Here is a 17,414-nt window from a genome sequence, read left to right as displayed (position 1 = left end):
AGGGCGTTTTTGGGCAGAACCTCGAAAAATAATCACACACAATTCCTATAAAATTCCATCCTTGCCACCTCAACTGTGACTCCGGGGAAAAGAAGGGGAATAGAAATTTTTTTTTTTTTTGGTTGCTGTTCTCCCTTTTGGCGTACATACTGTCTACTTTCAGACAGATGAAACATATCGTGTGAAGTTACTTGTTAGTTAACAAGTCAATGAGAGCTGGGAACCCTGGAAGCGCCACCGCCAACGGTGAAGCCATACTCCGTACGGAGGTGGCAGCACTGGCGTGAGGGCAAGTTTTGGCAGGGTCGAGGCCGGTTGAGCGAAGGCTCAGGCTATGACCTCTTTGAACTTGATTCTCGGGATGATGGCGCCGGCTGAATTACCCCGGTCGAGCTAGTCGACTACCAGGGTTGAGACCAGGGGAGCGAGCCTGGCCTGCGAACCTAATAATAGGCTTCCCCATGCAAGCTATGGGATCAAGCGAGCCTCGAATATGTGCTAGCAATTACTGAGACACCGGGCTCACCTTCGAGCCAGCAGGGCGTCAACATCCTGATGAAGACAAGTAGATGCTTTAGGAACCAGTCCGGATGCTCACGATACGATCCTTTAACGTGGATCGTGCAACGTGGTCAAGTGGCTAGGGACCTTTATAGTTAAAAGGGATGAAGAGGTTCCATTCCATTCTAGCTTTGGAGCTTTGCTGATATTGGCTCGTATACCCCCCAAAAGAGGAAAGGAGCACCCTTTGCTGAAGGCGAATCGGCGGTGATCTTCTCCGAGCAAAGGTTATCTGTGCCTTCGGCCACCCAGCAGTGGCTTTTTATCCCGGCTGGTGATCATTGCTTTTTCCCTCTGTTACCCCTTTTGGTGGGATGACTTTCGCGTCAAGTCAAACCCAGCTGCTTGTCACTTTGACGGTTCTGAGTACTAATTGGTTCTGAAGCTGGCGGCAGCTACATTTGTGAAGCGTTAGTCTCGAGGAAGTGCGCAGCGAACCGCATTGATGACGAAACATCACCGTGGGGGTTTACATGGGAGGGTTGTGGTGGGTGGTATATATGCACGTTCACGAGCCGAAGCAAATTTCTCCATCATACCCGGGACAAGCAAGGATTCTTTGATATTTTGCCTTGTAACAAGGCAAGAAAAAGGTATCAAGGATGAAAATACGCTGGTAGAAGCCTGCGAACACAGTCTCCTAGGCTGTGTATTCCAAGGGCATATTTCTGTCTCGTTAGTGCAGAATCATGACCTGCGTCTGGAATAAATCGCATTGTGTTCAAAGTTGCTTTCAGTACAACAAATTGTGGCTTTCCCATACCTCCCAAAGGAGAGGGGAATTGGCAACTGGGCTGGGCTTATCATGCATGGTAAAGTTATGGGATTGGCAACTTCTCCTTTGTCAAAGGGCTACTCCGTACGTAGTAGCGGAAGGCCCGAAGCATCAGAGTAATCAGACCGATGTATTGTTTCGGCCTTCTTCTGATGTGGTTAATTATTAAACTTCATATCTTGCCCTGCATTGACATGAGGCTTGTGAAGTTTCCCAGACCACTAAGATGACAAATGGATGGGAATATGGCCAGCGGGAGGATATTCTTCCTGCCATTTCACTCCAGGATCTTCCGAGGGATCTTCCTATTTGACCATCGAACCCTATAAGGAGGAAATAACATAGCATACCCTCTCCTGCATGTTCGTTGGATCTATGCTCTGTAGAGATGGATAAATTCATCATTGACATGTTTTAGCGAGAAGGATTCGCAGTGTGAGAATGCCCCTGAGCAAAGTACGAAATAGATTCCATAGATAATTGGATGCAAGTTACATATCAGGCATGTAGACCATACTCCATCCCTGGATATTCATTTTTATTCATGGAATGCAAGTCGTGGTTAGTCCTTTCAGGCATGAGGCACGACTCCGCCTCCCGTTTAAACCCTGTCAAATGGTGTAATTGTCTCTGTAAATTGATTCACTGTACGGAATACATTGGTTCGTTTCACTGAGAAGAAATATATCGAGATGCTGTATTCACACATGTAGCCAGTCTGCTTGCTTCCGTTTGGTATCTTCTACTCCGTATGTATGGATAAGCTGATCTTCAACGGCAATTGCTCAACGAAAAGGAACCTTGTCGCACAGGGATATAATTCGCCCATAATAGGCGAACACGAGTGCTAATTCAGACGTGGCTTCGAATGGAACTCAGGTAAGCCACAATATTCACAGCATGCGAGCCTCACGCGGGATATAATGGCATTTCAAGAAATACCCCGTGCCGGCAAACCAGCTTGAGTAAAAAAAAAAAAGGATGAACTGTGTATGATGCGGCGTCCATGGACCTTATTATTACTGAGTATGCACGACTTCAAGAAGGCTATGATTTGCCGTTTCGCAATTTTTGATGGCCGGTCATGGCGGTGGTCATGCGCACCAAAGGTGCGTATGTATGTAGGATAACAGGGGTGTCCTCGAGTCTACCAGTATGTCATTCAATGCAAAATGTAGGTACCCATGCAATCCATCTGGCCGGCAACCGTTGAGATCGACGAGGGGAGTCTCCACCAACAATGCGGAGACGATCCTGGTGTGAAGGCCATGCTACAAGTGTTAAGAAGTACGGAGTAAGTATGTTACCTTTCTCAATAATGTATCTCCACCCCGGCAACTCAACTTTAGTCCATTCCAAACCCACGCGTGGTTGACGGTAAGGGACTGGAAGAGGAGAAAGTGGTTCCTTGGGTGGAAAGGCATAAAGCTACCAGTAACCATATGTATAACGTGGCCATAGACTGTTTGGGCCACAGGGGTGGCAATGGCATTTCTGCATCGACATTGGTGGAACAGGATCCTTCAGCAATCAACTCCACCAGTTAAGCGGAGAGTCTAACCCAGCCACGAGTTGGTTAAAGCTGTCAGGTTATTGAGTTGATACCGAAACTGGTGCCGAGAGGCACGGGAATCGAATGCCCTGAGCGGTTTCAAAAAAGTTGAAGTGTTGGCAAATCACAGTCATCAATAGACGACTCGGAGAAGGCGTTCAAAACGGCCTGGCTTCCCATGCAGCAAACCAGCCACTCCGAGCCCATGGGTAGTTGCTGGTGTATGGATTGTTGGCTTTCTGAGATGGATCCAGGCTATCTTACTCCATGCTTCAACTGCAGTGGCACTTTGAGGAGAACAGGTCAATCTGCGGAGACGTAGCCCCTCCCCCATTTTGTCTCGGAGCTCAGGAGATGATGGACCAGCTGGTGAACAGAGTGACGATTGCCAATATGGAGGAAATAAAGCGTCATTGATACGAGATTCAGCTACTTACTAGTGCGGATGACGAAGCATCCATGACAAGAATACGAGCGGATTGACGCTGCTAAGAACGCCTCCGTGTATCGACGGCTGAAGCGGAACTCTGTCAATTATCTCAAAAGAGCCAGAACTCTTTGAAGGCTGCCTTGGTTCCCGCACGAGCTAGGTCAGCCACGCACCCTCTTCTGCCGAAGATGTGCCCAATTGCTGCCGGTGCTGCCGCTGGTGCTATGGTTGACGTTATCGTTCGTCGTTCGTCGTCCTTCTTGCGGCTTTTCGATGTTGGAGAGGCTGTGCTTATATAATTGACTTTCTATGCCAAGCCATCTCACGTCTGCGGTTGGAGTAGCGGTTGTGCGGGACCAAAGTGCAAATGCCGGGCGTTTAGTTTAGTGGTAAAACACCCCATTCGCAGGATAACATTGGGGAGCTGGGGGTTCGATTCCCCCATCGTCCAGACTTCTTTCTGTCCTTTCTTTTTTTTTTTTTTCTTTTCTTTTTTTTCATTTTTATTTGCTGTTTGTTATTCTTTTGTAGGGCTGGGTTGGCGGTGTTGGGGATATCCCTCGTATGATGTCATCGCCCTGTCAATATTGGTGGGCAGTGCTATCATCTATTTTTCTGCCTGGTATCAAAAGGCAACAGGCCAGCACTCCAGTATTCACCATTGAATTGAATCGAATCGAATTGTATCAGCAGGTTGCGTCTTCCTAGGCACTGCAGGCCCAACTCGAGACCTTTCAACCGGCACCAATCACGGGTACACGGAGCAGATAGCGTGATAGGCCACACGTCCTCGCAATGACTGGTCTTTCGGAGATCCCTACGCCCTCCCACTGCATTGCGGATGTCTGCATGATTCCTGTATGTGATATACTCATTTCCATTCCCTAGCTATCCCTGTCCCTTGCCCTTTTTACACAGACGAGATGTCTAGTAGTATTTTAGCCCTTTGATGTCTCGTCTCTTGAATTCGGATGCGTTGGGAGCAAGATTTGGCCCCTCTTGTGCATGGTAACTATCTGAACATGGAAGATCCATGTCAAGAAGGGGCCCGGGAGTGAAGTGACAGCAAAGAATACTAACGGTGATGGAAACCCGCTACCGTTTGTCCATGGAAGATCGGAACATCCTCGCCTTCTGTCTCCCAGGAGGTAGCCGAAGTGCAGTGCCTGATCGAGAAATCCGGGCTCACATTCCATATGCACTCTGCTGGCACTACGATCGGTAAGACGCAGCCACTCTCCCGACACGACAACGCCCTTGACAGAAAAAGGAAACAAGAGGCTAACAACTCCGCTCTGGCTTGCTCTCTGCAGAGGGTCCATGGGACAAAGTCCTGACATTAATCGGCCAGGCGCATACAGTGTTGCACGATAAGGGCTTGGTACGGGTCCATTCTGATATCCGTGTTGGATCGAGGTGAGTTTGGGCACTCTGTTTCAGCTTTTAAGGAACATGTGGGAATCGAAAGCCAGTTTGACTAAGTTGATCGACAATCTAGAACTGACAAGAAGGAAACAATGGAGAGCAAAGTTGCTTCAGTTCAGAGGGTACTTAGCAAGAACAAGTAAGCAGCAGCCCTCGGGCTCGGCTCGAACAGTTGTGACATTCGGCATCTCAACCTGGCCCAAAAGTGGGATAATATGCAGGAGTAGGAAGATAAAAAAGAAAAAAGTCCACAGCAGAAGAAGTATTGAGAATAAATGATAGGGCTATCCATGAATAACTAGTTATATGTTACACATATTTTACAGCTAAGAAATCATCCATAGTTCCATGGTTTCTATGTGGCTGCGGGCCCAACGCCTTGCGTAAACTGAGAAATATACTCCGTAGGCTGGTATGAATCTCTGAGCTCACCGAGTGACGAATGCCGAGCCACTATACGGGCATCATCGCTGACTAGGCTAGGGGTGGACAATGTCCGTCACTGGTTGAACTCAAGCGGCCGCTTGTAACCAGTAACCGGTATCAGGATTTGGGGTATCATAGCCCTCTGATCACCTTATTAAGTCTCGCAAATCAAAAGTGAACGGCGAATCATTCCACGACCCACGCAGTTTTGCAGCCAATTCAGGGTAGTCTGAACTTTTCTCCGCAATTTGCAGATATTTCAACCCTTCTTCCCCTTTGTTCTGCTGCCGTAGCAACCCAGCCACAACAAGGGCTGCCCGTGCATGGCCGCCCGCAACAGCGATCTCGTACCATTCAGCAGCTAGTTGCCGACTTTCATCCTTTCCATACCGTGATACAAGCAGCATCTCCTCATTGTTTCGGGCAGCATTCCCCCCTTCAATGCCTTCGTGCATTAGATGTAGGGTAAGGAATAGATTCCCGAGTTGGTAACAAGCTAGTACGTCATTGCCCATGGCTACTTTTGTAAGATATTCCTCATACTTGACCAAGTCACCCGATTTTAGGAGCTCTGGGAGAAGGAGTCTGTACGCCCGTGGATGGTCATACTCTGTTGAACCAATGGTATAAGCTTCCTTTGCTTCCTCGTGTTTACCAAATGTCTCCATTAATGAACCGTAGGCCTCCCAAGGTTGACGGACCTTGGTAGGAAACAGAGCATCAAAGCTATACGGTGCTTCAACGGGTTTTGACATATCCATTGCTTCCTTGAACCGCTGTGCTGCATTCTCCAAATCTCCATTATCTTGTAGCATTTGACCATCAATGACAATCTGAAGGGGGTCTTTCGCTTGATCTGAAGAAGGGAGCGGACGTGCCGAGTTTGACTTGATGTGGGATAAGTAATATAACGATCTCTTGTCTCCCTGCGCAGCTAAGTGTGGTAAGAACCACAGTGCTAGCGGTGCAAAGTATGGGGATCGAAGGAGGAGAAATAGGACCTGAGAGATCTCGTCAAGTTCTAAATAAGCCATTAATACCGCCGAAAGGTATGCGCGAGAAGCGATTATGGATCACTCTACCATATTGTATTGCTTGAGAAACTTGAACTTGCTGTTTTATAGAAGACAGTCCTCCAGCAAGCTTAATGCATTCCTGTGTAATCCTAGCGGCGTCCTGCACCCTGACCGTCATCATCTTTTCCTTATATGCAGATTGAAAAAGCTCCAGCGGTATCCGTCGAACCGCATTGTCCAGATCTCCCGGGCCGAATTGCCCTGGCAGAGGCGACACTGGCCGACTTATATGGGGTGACGGCGAATGGGGTGAAGGTGAATCTTGTTTTCGCGTCTTTCTCAGACTTGAAGGCGCTTTCCTAGGGCGAGATGAGGCAAGCCTTACAGAGCCGGGCGTTGTGAGGTTTAATTGGGTGGGTAAGGCTAGGCGTCTGAATGGAAGAAAACGATGCATTTTTGTGTGAAAATCTCACAAGGGGAGCTACAGGCATAGTTAACGTGAAATATGACGGTGGGAGCTCGTACTGCCAGCATAAACTCGGGATGTCGCCGCCCAAATTGCGTAAGTCAACTTCGGCTCACTGCCCGTTGTGAGATGCCTCGGAGGTGGACCACACAAGGCTGGCTAGGAGGTATGGTCTTGTCGCGGTTTCCAGGGTCAGACGGGTTGACGGTGGATGCAAGAGTCTCGAATTCACGACTATTACAGAGAAAGAATAAATTCTGGCAGACGGTCAAGTAAGGTTTTATTTCTTTTTCTTTTGTCGATATTATTACCGCGTCCACCACGTGGAAAGTACGGCACAATAATCCAGCAAATTGTACTCCGTAGACGAGCTGCTTCTTCAAGTTATTGTAGGGAAATCGCGAATATCGGTCAGGGAGGTCAGCTTAGTACGGAGTAGTTGTTCATGGTTTTTGATAAGATTTGGCGTTATTTCCAGGAAAAACCAGTAAAGGCGAAGAACTATGTTGCCTCCCAGGACTCAACTTTAGCTTCGGCCCCCCTGCGCTTGCTCGTACCGAAGAAACTGATAGATCGCAATATGCTTTTTGTATCAGCTTTGCCAGCGTATCCGTGTATAATGGTGTGGATGTTCACTCGTTACAGACGTCTTCGATGTAACGTTTCGACCTTTAGTGTCGTGATGAAGAGACAGGTGATAGGCATCAGCGGGAGGGGAGGGGATGGACGTATGCACCACTCATGCAATGGCCGGCAGAGTCTGAATATAAATGCCACGAGTAGCCGGGAGAAACTGGTTGACGTGCAAGGGGGAGAAGGCGTGGCCCATGGTTGCTTAACTAAGGCGCGGAATCACAAGCTTGGTGAAAAATGGCTTTTTTTGCTCCCCCTTTCGCTCCTTCGGGTTCCCTTCCCTGGCGCAGGAACAAAAGCGGGCCTGAGCGACCGATCCATGGGAAATAGAAACACTTCTCTCGTTCCGTAACCGTAAACTGCATAATAATGCTTGAAGGAGATTTGTTCTCTTAGCGGAAGTACAAACGAACCTCGGGTCACTAGCTCCAGGTATTCGCACAGTCAGTACAGCGTGTATATATATCACTCCTCCATTCAATACGCAAAGAAACATGAAGCCAGGGTAATCTCATCACATTTGTAACTCCGTACTCCGGAAGGGAAGGGAAAAACACTTACTCCATGGCAGCAAAGGGGAGAAAAAAAAAAAAAAAAAAAAAAAAAAGAAAGGAGTCAAAACCTTTACCCATGGTGGACGAACCGTTCTACACACACGGAAAGCGGATCTTGGGACATACTTTGAACGGCGTATCAGATGCCTGTCGCTTAATCCACCAAGTAGCCACTTCTGCAGACAAGCAAAGTGCTGGGTCCACACTAATGATTTATGTGGTTCCGCACATGCTAAAAGTAGGGGGAAGAGTTACTTGCATGGCCAGTACGGAGTAGTGCCTGGTTGGAAGGGTGGAATACGGCGCCAGGTCGACCCAAAGGAACTGAAAAAGGGCCTTCGCAAATCTGGTCCTGGTCCTGGTTGAAGTGCTGCCGATGCTGGAGAACGGACCTTCACCCCCTCTCTGGTGGCTTTCCCTAGTCATGTACGGAGTAGTCTGTAGATAGCATACGTTTGCTGCGTCCTTCGTGGGGAAAGCAAAGTGAGGACCACATTTGGTTTGCTCCGAACGGCACTGAGCATGGTTCTGGGGTGGTGATCTAATGCTCTTTTCGGTCCCCTTACCATCAGGAGCTATAAAGTGGTAAAATCGATCCGACCGCAGGTAACCCTTCGCAAGGCCTGTCGTCCGTTGATCTGCTCGCCCGTTTTAGACCCTTTTGAAGTGTTTCTTTGCTCTCTCCCAGGTGTATTCTGAGCGGATCTTTCATATAACCACTGAACTAATTGTCCGGCTTCCCGTTTCTTTTTCTTCAGCCGGGAAAGCCAATTATACGCCCGTCCTACCCAGCTCATAACGGGCTTCTGACGAACGAACGAAGAAAAATCACGGCTCCTTGACAGAAGGTCACTTTTTCCTTTTTAATTTCTGTCACCTTTTCTTTTGCGAACAGTTTTTGGCTGCCTTCTCATTCTTCTTTTCCAATCGAAAACCCCAACATATCTTTCTTGACTCAAGAATAACTCTGGACCTCAGACTTCATCCCCGAGCACCAGCGACCCCTGTGAGTGCCCAGGAGCCTTTTAGTGTATGCAGCCAGCACGAAGTAGTCCTGCTCGACTGTGTTTCTGTTACCTGATTGCCCACGCTGCCTGCGATTTTATGCGCGCAGCCTATTTTGCTGTTATCACTATCACTGTCATTGCATCGTCGTGGGTGGCAGCTGCTTAAGGCCTGCGAAAGGAATAGCAACTAGCCAGCATCCTTCTTCCTTACTGTCGCTCGACAACTTTCGTCATCTTCCATTCTCATGCGGAGGCATCGCTCTTCGCTCCAGCCTGATCCCGACCCCCAAGGCAGGTCGTCCTCCTTTAGCCTGTTTCGCTCTCGGCCTTCATCTCGTGGTATGTCAAGAAGCCCACCCTCTCTGAGTCTTGCTATTTTAGTGCCTTCAAAGCCCAAACAAGCCACCAGTGGAGCTCTCACCGTATCAGTCGAGTTTGTTCCATAACGCTGCAGCTAGCCTTTCTCCTGGGTTTACCCTTTTGCTCTCGCTGTTAATTCACTGCACCTGGCGCTGCGCCAACATTTTGGTGACCAAAAACGACTGACTTGATTTTCTCTTCCTCCCCTTTCTTTCCTTCTGAATAGCCGATTTATCAACTCGGCCAGGTTCTTCAGCAGGCCGCTATCCGTTTAACCGACTGCATAGAGCAACCCCTAACAGTACAGCCAATAAAATCATCAGCAGCTCCAACTCTCCCTCCACCAATCGCTCGAATTCCACCGTCACTTCGCTGTTTAGCAGCTCTGGCGGGGGCACAATGGATGTCGACCGATCCCGGAACAGGAGAGATCGAACCTTTGCTGGCAGCGCATGCGCCGTTTGTGAAGAACCATTAGAACATACCCTCCGCGGCGAGCGTATTCTGCAGTTTTCTTGCGCTCATGTTGCCCATGAGGCATGCTTTTACGAGTTTATTCGGGACGTCGAGCCACAGTATTGTCCGATATGCTCTGCGCCCCTGGGACTAGATGCCAGCAGAAGTGGAAATGTCCTCGACCTAGGTAAGTTTCCAGCGATGATTGGTCATTGCTTGAACGTGAATGTTGACGTGCTGGAAACAGAAAAAATAAGCAACCTCGTACGGTCTGTGTCCGTAGCCGAGTCTCAAACGAATCGCAGCGGCCATGCACCAGCAGCGTCGTGGGATAATGGGAGCAACAGAGCTGGTTCGATGAACCAGGACTATTCCAATCGGTCTTTCAGCAACAGCCGCGACGTTAGAGAACATTCTCGTCTTGACAGTAGGGACACCAACAGCCACCGTGAGAGGCTCGAGAGGCTGACGCTGGGCTCGCGAAATGAAATTCTCCGTCCTGAGACTGGGACAGTTGGAGGACAAACTGCGTCAGAGTACCAGCACGATGCCCACCAGTCATCAGTGTCGAGACGCCACGACTACGATGTACAGGCTATGGAGGCTGAACTTGGCCCTCGTCCAGGCATCAGCAAGAACCTCATTCCGGCACCCATAGTGACAGTCCGCAGCGAATTCCCGTCGCTGAATCGTTCCCGCCAACAGCAGCCCCTCACTTGTTTGGTCACAGTCGAAGTTCCCGGAGAGAAATGGTCACCAGACTCGGAGCAGATACATCAGACTCCCGGTACCATCCTTCCCGCAGAAGATGCTCAGTCTTTGGCGGTAAAAGCACAAGGTCTCTCTAGCCCCGATACGCATGCGCAGGAACAGTCCCTCACCGAATCCGAAGATATGCTCAGCACCATTGCAGAAGACCTCCGTCTTCGGGTTGATAATTGGCACGGTTTGGAATTCGCAAGGTATGTGTTAAGGATGTTGAGGATGTTGACCCCGTCGTGGTTGTTTCTCTTGTGGTGTCGTTGATATAAGCTCGTGTTTTCTGCTGGTTCTGACCGCATTCCAGATTCGGCAAGCTTAACCTCCACGGAACAATCCGCGTGGGTAAAGACAGAAACTCATGGCAAGAGCTGGAGTGCTACCTTTTCTCCGACATGCTCATCTGCGTGAAGGAGAAGAAGGGCCGACAGCCCAGTCAGAGCCAGAACATGTTTGAGGACCCAGTAACGCAGCGCACAAGCACGAGATTCACTCTAAAGGGATCGATTCTCATCAAGAAGCATCTTAAAGATCTGGAGACCATCCCTGGTAAGCATTTGTTTTGACCTGCTTTAAGAGAGATGAAGGGAAGCTGATTCATGTGTAGATGATCTTGTTTTGACTTTAAACTTGTCTGTGAACGAACTACCCAGATTCCACCTGAGGTTCTCAACCCTTCACCAGCTAGATATCTGGAAAAGGGCTTTAGGGGACTTACGGAACGGGGGCGTGGTAACTCGCCCTGATCCTGGGGTAGAAGTTCCCGCATCAGAGGAGGATGACTACCGAATCTCAAAAACACCCAGTAAACGGGAGTCGTCCGGCTATTCGTCTTCTTACGGCGCTGGGAAGTCTAGCAATACTGCAATGACGGATTATACTAGCCCAGGGCGTGAGCCTATGCCTGTATCCGCATTTCATGTACCGCTCGACATTGTTGTCGTCATACCTGTCTCTTCTTCGATGCAAGGCCTCAAAATCTCCTTGCTTCGTGACACTCTGCGTTTTCTCGTCCAGAACCTTGGCCCCCGAGATCGCATGGGTCTGGTTACTTTTGGTTCATCTGGCGGAGGCGTCCCCGTTGTTGGAATGACTTCAAAGACATGGAACGGCTGGGGAAAGATATTCAACTCAATTCGGCCCGTAGGTCAAAAGAGCTTACGTGCGGATGTTGTTGAGGGTGCAAACGTAGCCATGGATTTGCTAATGCAACGCAAATCGTTCAATCCCGTGTCTACGATATTGCTGATTAGCGATTCGCAAACGACTGACCCAGAAAGTGGTGACTTTGTCGTCTCTCGCGCCGAGGCAGCAAAGTAAGTATTAGGCTTTATTAACTTCCGGTAAATGGGTACTAATTTTTCCTTCCAATTATAGGGTTGGCATTCACACTTTTGGTCTCGGACTTACCCATAAGCCAGATGTTATGATCGAACTCTCAAGTCGAACAAAAGCATCTTACACGTATGTCAAAGATTGGATGATGCTACGAGAATGCATTGCCGGGTGTCTTGGAGCATTACAGTCAACGTCACATCAAAACGTCAAGTTGAAGCTGCGTTTGCCAGAAGGCTCTCCGGCACGGTTTGTTAAGATTAGCGGTGCCATGCATACTACTAAGCGTGCAACGGGAAGAGATGCAGAAGCTATCTTGGGTGACTTGAGGTTCGGAGACAAACGAGGTAAGTACTGTATACATCAGCCACCACTGCTTGTCCTCTCTAGATTCGATTTCACTAACTTACTCCACAAATTGTAGATGTTCTTATCCAGCTCGCAATTACTCCAGACACCTCTGCCCCTGAGCATGTGCCCCAAGATCCTTGGGAAAGCATAGTTTCTGGGTTAGAAGCACTTGGCGGGCCAATTGATGGTGATGACCAGCGGGTAGCGAGTATAGAAGAGGTACCTCTAATTCAAGCCGACGTTACATATGGTGACATACTACGTGAAGGTCACCTAACCCACTCACCGAGGCCATCCCTTTTGGCTATCACAATGTTCCCACAAAACCAGAAATCAAAGAATGTTGGACGGCCCATTAGCCCTCCAATCCCGCCTCATCCTTCGATTGTTCAACGTCGCATGGAACTGCTTACATCCGATATGTTGATGAGGTCGCTTACTCTAGTGACTCGCGGTCAGCATGACCGCGCTCACCACCTTCTCACCGAAACTAGGAGTATTCTCAAGGGTCTCGGGAAGGGAGGTTTGCCGCCGCTACCACCGGGAGCTATCCCAACACCAAACCCGCGAGCCACTCTCACCCCCACTCTCACTCCTGCATCCGAAGCGCACTCCCCTGGAAACTACTCCCCTCATTTCCCGGATGCTCTTGATTGTCGTGCTTCCTCGCACTCACCTGAAGCGCCAACCATTACCCCTGTTGCTGCTGTTGATTCTGCAATTATATCAGCATTAGATGCCGATCTTGAGGCTGCTCTAGAATGGATCACCCACCCTGCTGTTTTCAGCCGCGATTCACGCAAGGCAGTTCTTCAAGCTATTGGCGTCATTTCCTCACAACGAGGATACACTTTCCGAACCCCCTCTGAATCACTATGGGCAGAGCGCATCCCAGGCGTGAAGCGCTTGACTGAGAAATCCCGAGAGTGGCGTGAGGTTGGTGATGAATCCTTGGCCGAAGAATAGGCAGCAAGCGAATCTACCAACTCCGAGATAGGTGCGAAGCACCGTTCTATCCTCGCTGCCCTTTAAGTTATATACAACACATACACCACCCACTATCTAATGCGTAATGTTGCCCTCCACTCTTTTTGTTCTACATCCTAGCTCACCCTATATCATGGGCGTGGGTACATTTTTAATTGCTTATTATACCCAACCTTTATACAATCATATTCTACGACGCTTATTCTGGATATATCTGACGGTGATGCCCCTTGATTTATGTTTTCTATCTTTCATTCTTAATGTCGAGAACTGGTTAATTGCCTTTCGGGTTTTGAGGTTGATGTGGCTTTTTGTTTATAGCTCGTTATTCATTATATATATTTGCATGGTTTTGGGGTATAGCTTATGTGGCGTTGGGTTACAACCTGCTTATAGAACGAATCAATTCTGATATTTTAGACTTGGCCCCATTTTCATACGTTAATCGGTTGAGTGAAAAGTTCACTCTGGCAGCCGATTTCTATTTCAGAAACTCAGTGCTATAAGTGTAAATTCTAACGTAGATTATAAAGATTCTTGCCAATGTCATATTGTACATAAGAAGAGACTTCGAAACAACCAACTGCCTCTTAGCCCTGTCTTAAAACACCTGCTTCCCATACCCTACATAACAACTTGGGAAAGCAAAGCAAATAAAAAATAAACACGGTGGGCCTAGTAATACAAGCAGCGAGCCAGCCTGAAACAAAGATATAGGAAACCACCTGTCCTGCTACTTACTCCATGGAGGCAACGGCACCCAGAGCCTTCAAGGAAGCAACAATCTTCTCAGCCTCCTCCTTGGGGACAGACTCCTTGATAACTTTGGGAACACTTTCGACAAACTTCTTGCTCTCCACGAGGGAGAGTCCAAGCATGGACTTGACTTCCTTGATAATCTTGGCCTTGGAGGCAGCATCAAAGGACTCGAGCTTGAGGTTGAACAAGGTCTTTTCTTGCGCAGCTGGGGCAGCCTCTTCTTCTTCTGCAGCAGCAGCCGGAGCAGCGGCTCCTCCAGGGGCGGCGGCAGCGAAACCCCCAACGGGCAGGTCAGGAATGTTAAGGCGGGTCTAATTAAGGAAAGCTCGAGTTAGCATGTAGAATTCCGGAGTGGGAGTGGCCTCTATCATTTTGCATTCTGATAGATGAGAGTAGAACTAATGGGCTAAACTGCGCATGGAGACCGAGCAACCTCACCTTCAAGCTTGAAACTAAATCAGCGGTCTCAAGGAGTGTCAATTGGCTTATTTGGTCGACAATCTTGGTAATTTTTTCGCTGGTAGGTGCCGCTGGCTCGGCGGTCGTGGACTCATATCTTCTTCGCTGTGAGATGTATGATGTGCTAGCATTCAATCGAGTGATCTGAGAGGAGGTGCGAACAGGGGCAGAGGCTGAGGAGGAGAGGCGGACAGCGCTTCGGCAGCATCGAGTTGCGAAAGACATTTTTGTAGGAGTTTGCCGAAGCTTGGAGAGTGAAAAAAAAAATTCTACCGTAGGCGGAAGACAGGTAAGTGTCCGAACTGGGCAAAGATGAGAGCTTGGTGATGTGGGATTGGCTCCAATAGACGGGTTGGACGTGAGTAGAGAGGCCGCGAGAAGGCTCTGTACCTCAATTGCCGTTTTCTGCGTCTTCTGGATAGAAAATATTTGATCTTGATAATAATTTGATGCTGTGAGCGAAAGTCCGCTAGGCTGTCACGTGACCGAGTTTGAGCTCTTATGACTGTTAGACCTAAAAAGGAAACATTAAAACCAACCGACGGCCGACAACATTCGAGGTTGCTGGATTCAAGGAATTAGAGGTTTACAGGTTTTATCCCCACAGGAGCATAGATCTTCTAGAGTCACTGCACGAATGCTCATTTCTGCATCATACGAATCATAGACTTTTTATTCGTGAATGGCCAATTAACTAAGGCAAGGGAAGAGGGCCTTATGATTAATTAAAATATCTATTGAACGCAAGCATTCCCCGTCCCGGGCGAAGATGCTCACTCTATTTTCAACCAGCGTTACTGCACCATATGTCTCGTATGTCAGTAGTTTAATCTTCATCCCAGTTAGGGTTTTGGCCTGGTGGCTTGGGACCACCAGCCTGTCTGGCGACAATAATCTGGTCCACGCTGAGAATTGTTCGTGCAGACTCAGAACCCAGCCGGATGGCCCACGACTTGGAAACAAGAAGGTCAAGAATCTCCTCCTCCACGGCATCAATGGTTCCAGATGGGGATGAGGCAAGAACGTCAACTCCAGTGGTCCAGTTGGGATCCTCTTCTTCAGAGCTCTCATCCCCTTCCTCGTCATCCTCCTCCTCCTCATCCGATTCCTTAGCTGTCTCTTGGTGAGCGGTATACAACCTAGAGAGAACTTCAGTGGCATTGAGGCCAGCTGATTCGGCGAGAGTTCGTGGGATGACCTCAAAGGCTTCAGCATACTTTCTAATAGCATGCTGGGCAAGTCCAGGGGTTCTATCGGCAAACTGAGTGAGACGTTCAATCAGCTGCATCTCTGTGGCTCCGGCTCCAGGTACCAACCGCGGATCCTTAGCCACAGCCTTCACAGCATTCACACCGTCATCAATGGCGCGCTCAACATCTTCCAGGTAGTTTTGTGTTGCTCCTCGAAGGATGATAGTAGAGGTGCGACTAACAGATCCGGTATCTTCTTGTCTGAAAATCGTTACACGATCACCCCCAATCTCCATAGTCTCAACAACATCAACATTTCCCATCTCATCTGGCATAGGGGCACCAAGGCGGGCCAGGGGGGTGGCTCCGATGACACGGCATAATCTGCGTAGTTCAAACTTGGACATAACCTTTATCACAAGAATGTTGAATCGGTTTAAGTAGTGCAGGGCCAGTTCCCCAACAGTGGAGCCAGCAACGACAACGCGGAGGCCTGAATCGTAAAGTTCCTTAATAGCAGCTTCGAGGCGACTCTCTTCTCCTTTTGTGAAGTCAAGCATTTCCTTTGCATTGTGTAGAAGCACTGTTCCCTTGGTTTCTGTTTGGGATATATCGATTGGACAACTGAAGACCCCAACTTTCGCCTTCTTGGCCTTCTTAATGGAGCCTTCTGGTTCGCGGGCGAAGACCATACCCTTAACAACACGCGATTGTTCCAAACTTCCTCCCATAATTTTGACCACACGGACGTTGTCGACATTGAAGTTAGCGGGATTCTTTGGGAGAACACCCAAAACAGCCTCGGCCACCAGCGGGGCAAGAATTTCCTCAGACCCAGACTGCTTGCTTCCAATAACCGTCTTTAGGGCCTTCCCGAGCTCAGGGGCAGAGCGCATTTCCTTTAGTCTATCCACTTCGAGTTCTATGTAGCGATTGTAGCGTTAGCAAACAGGCAGCCGGCACGTCCAAGGTGGGGAGGATCATAGAGCACAGCAAACAACGGATGTCCATGCCCTGAGGAGGAACCCGCAGAACTTACCTTCTAAAGTACTGAGAGCAAAACCCTGTGCAATCTCGTACCCCTGAACGATATCACTCGTCTTCAACCCCATCCGTAGGAGATCCTCCGCCTTTCGTAGAAGCTCGCCAGCGAGGATAATAACCATATTTGTAGCATCTCCCATCTCCGCCTCTTGCTGCTGACTGGCCATAACCAGGAGTTTAGCAGCAGGGTGGACGACATCCAGCTCTCGCAGGATCGTGGCAGCATCAGATGTAAGAATCATCTTCTGCAAGTGGTTGATAACTATCTTATTCCGGCCATGAGGCCCAAGAGAGGTCTGGACAGTCTGGGCAATGGCTCTGCATGCCTCGATATTTCGAATAACCGCGCCATCTTCGGAGTCGTGGCTATATATATAAACAGTTAGTGGGCATGCTACCTGACGCACATATCCAGCCAAAGCTCGCAAACAAAAATAAAATAAAATAAATGAGAATTCAAAGGACTGAAGCGAAAGTACCTCTGATAGCCCTGCTTGAACAGGCCAGCATTGGGCGCCTTGGGAATCGTCAACGACATCGCTCGTGTGTCTCTGGTGTCAAGCCGTTGGGATGCTGCTTCGTCCTGTCTGTCTGTCTGTCTGTCTGTCTGCTGCTGCTGGCTGGCTGGCTTGCCCCCCTCGTCCCTCTTTTTGATGCTTTTCGCTGGTCGCCCTCCTAAGCTCCGTCTGGGAAAGTTTGCACTGTTTGGCCAGACTGATGACATAAGCAGGAAAAAGGCCCAACAACTTTCTGCGGCCGAAACAAACTGAACGACCTCAACAAGTCCTCTGCGCTGCCTTCTATTGACCATCTCCAATCTTCCCGTTGCCGCCTGCTGCTCGTCCACACAGCAGTATTCAATCGTCAAT

The 17,414-nt window shown here is 48.9% G+C and overlaps 4 protein-coding genes across 4 annotated transcripts; 1 reads left to right on the top strand and 3 right to left on the bottom strand.

The window, feature by feature from the left end:
- Window positions 1-5,315: 5,315 nt before the first annotated feature.
- ARB_04168 (uncharacterized protein) lies at window positions 5,316-6,203 on the bottom strand (the record flags this gene model as incomplete). Its single annotated transcript, XM_003017243.1, has 1 exon — window positions 5,316-6,203. The coding sequence occupies one exon, from the start codon at window positions 6,201-6,203 to the stop codon at window positions 5,316-5,318; it is 888 nt and encodes a 295-aa protein (XP_003017289.1).
- A 3,401-nt stretch (window positions 6,204-9,604) lies between these two features.
- ARB_04167 (uncharacterized protein) lies at window positions 9,605-13,072 on the top strand (the record flags this gene model as incomplete). The annotated part of the gene is made up of 5 exons (XM_003017242.1): window positions 9,605-10,623; window positions 10,728-10,969; window positions 11,028-11,736; window positions 11,798-12,102; window positions 12,180-13,072. 5 exons carry the CDS (start codon window positions 9,605-9,607, stop codon window positions 13,070-13,072), a joined length of 3,168 nt encoding a protein of 1,055 aa, XP_003017288.1.
- Window positions 13,073-13,830: 758 nt separating this feature from the next.
- On the bottom strand, window positions 13,831-14,536 carry ARB_04166 (uncharacterized protein; the record flags this gene model as incomplete). Its single annotated transcript, XM_003017241.1, has 2 exons — window positions 13,831-14,163; window positions 14,291-14,536. 2 exons carry the CDS (start codon window positions 14,534-14,536, stop codon window positions 13,831-13,833), a joined length of 579 nt encoding a protein of 192 aa, XP_003017287.1.
- Window positions 14,537-15,137: 601 nt separating this feature from the next.
- ARB_04165 (uncharacterized protein) lies at window positions 15,138-17,356 on the bottom strand (the record flags this gene model as incomplete). Its single annotated transcript, XM_003017240.1, has 3 exons — window positions 15,138-16,423; window positions 16,541-16,911; window positions 17,025-17,356. The coding sequence occupies 3 exons, from the start codon at window positions 17,354-17,356 to the stop codon at window positions 15,138-15,140; spliced, it is 1,989 nt and encodes a 662-aa protein (XP_003017286.1).
- Between the last annotated feature and the right edge of the window lie 58 nt (window positions 17,357-17,414).

This window comes from Trichophyton benhamiae (assembly GCF_000151125.1).
Source record: "Trichophyton benhamiae CBS 112371 chromosome Unknown contig01293.0, whole genome shotgun sequence".
Classification (NCBI taxonomy): Eukaryota; Fungi; Ascomycota; class Eurotiomycetes; order Onygenales; family Arthrodermataceae; genus Trichophyton; species Trichophyton benhamiae.
This window is presented reverse-complemented; position numbering and strand designations above follow the sequence as displayed.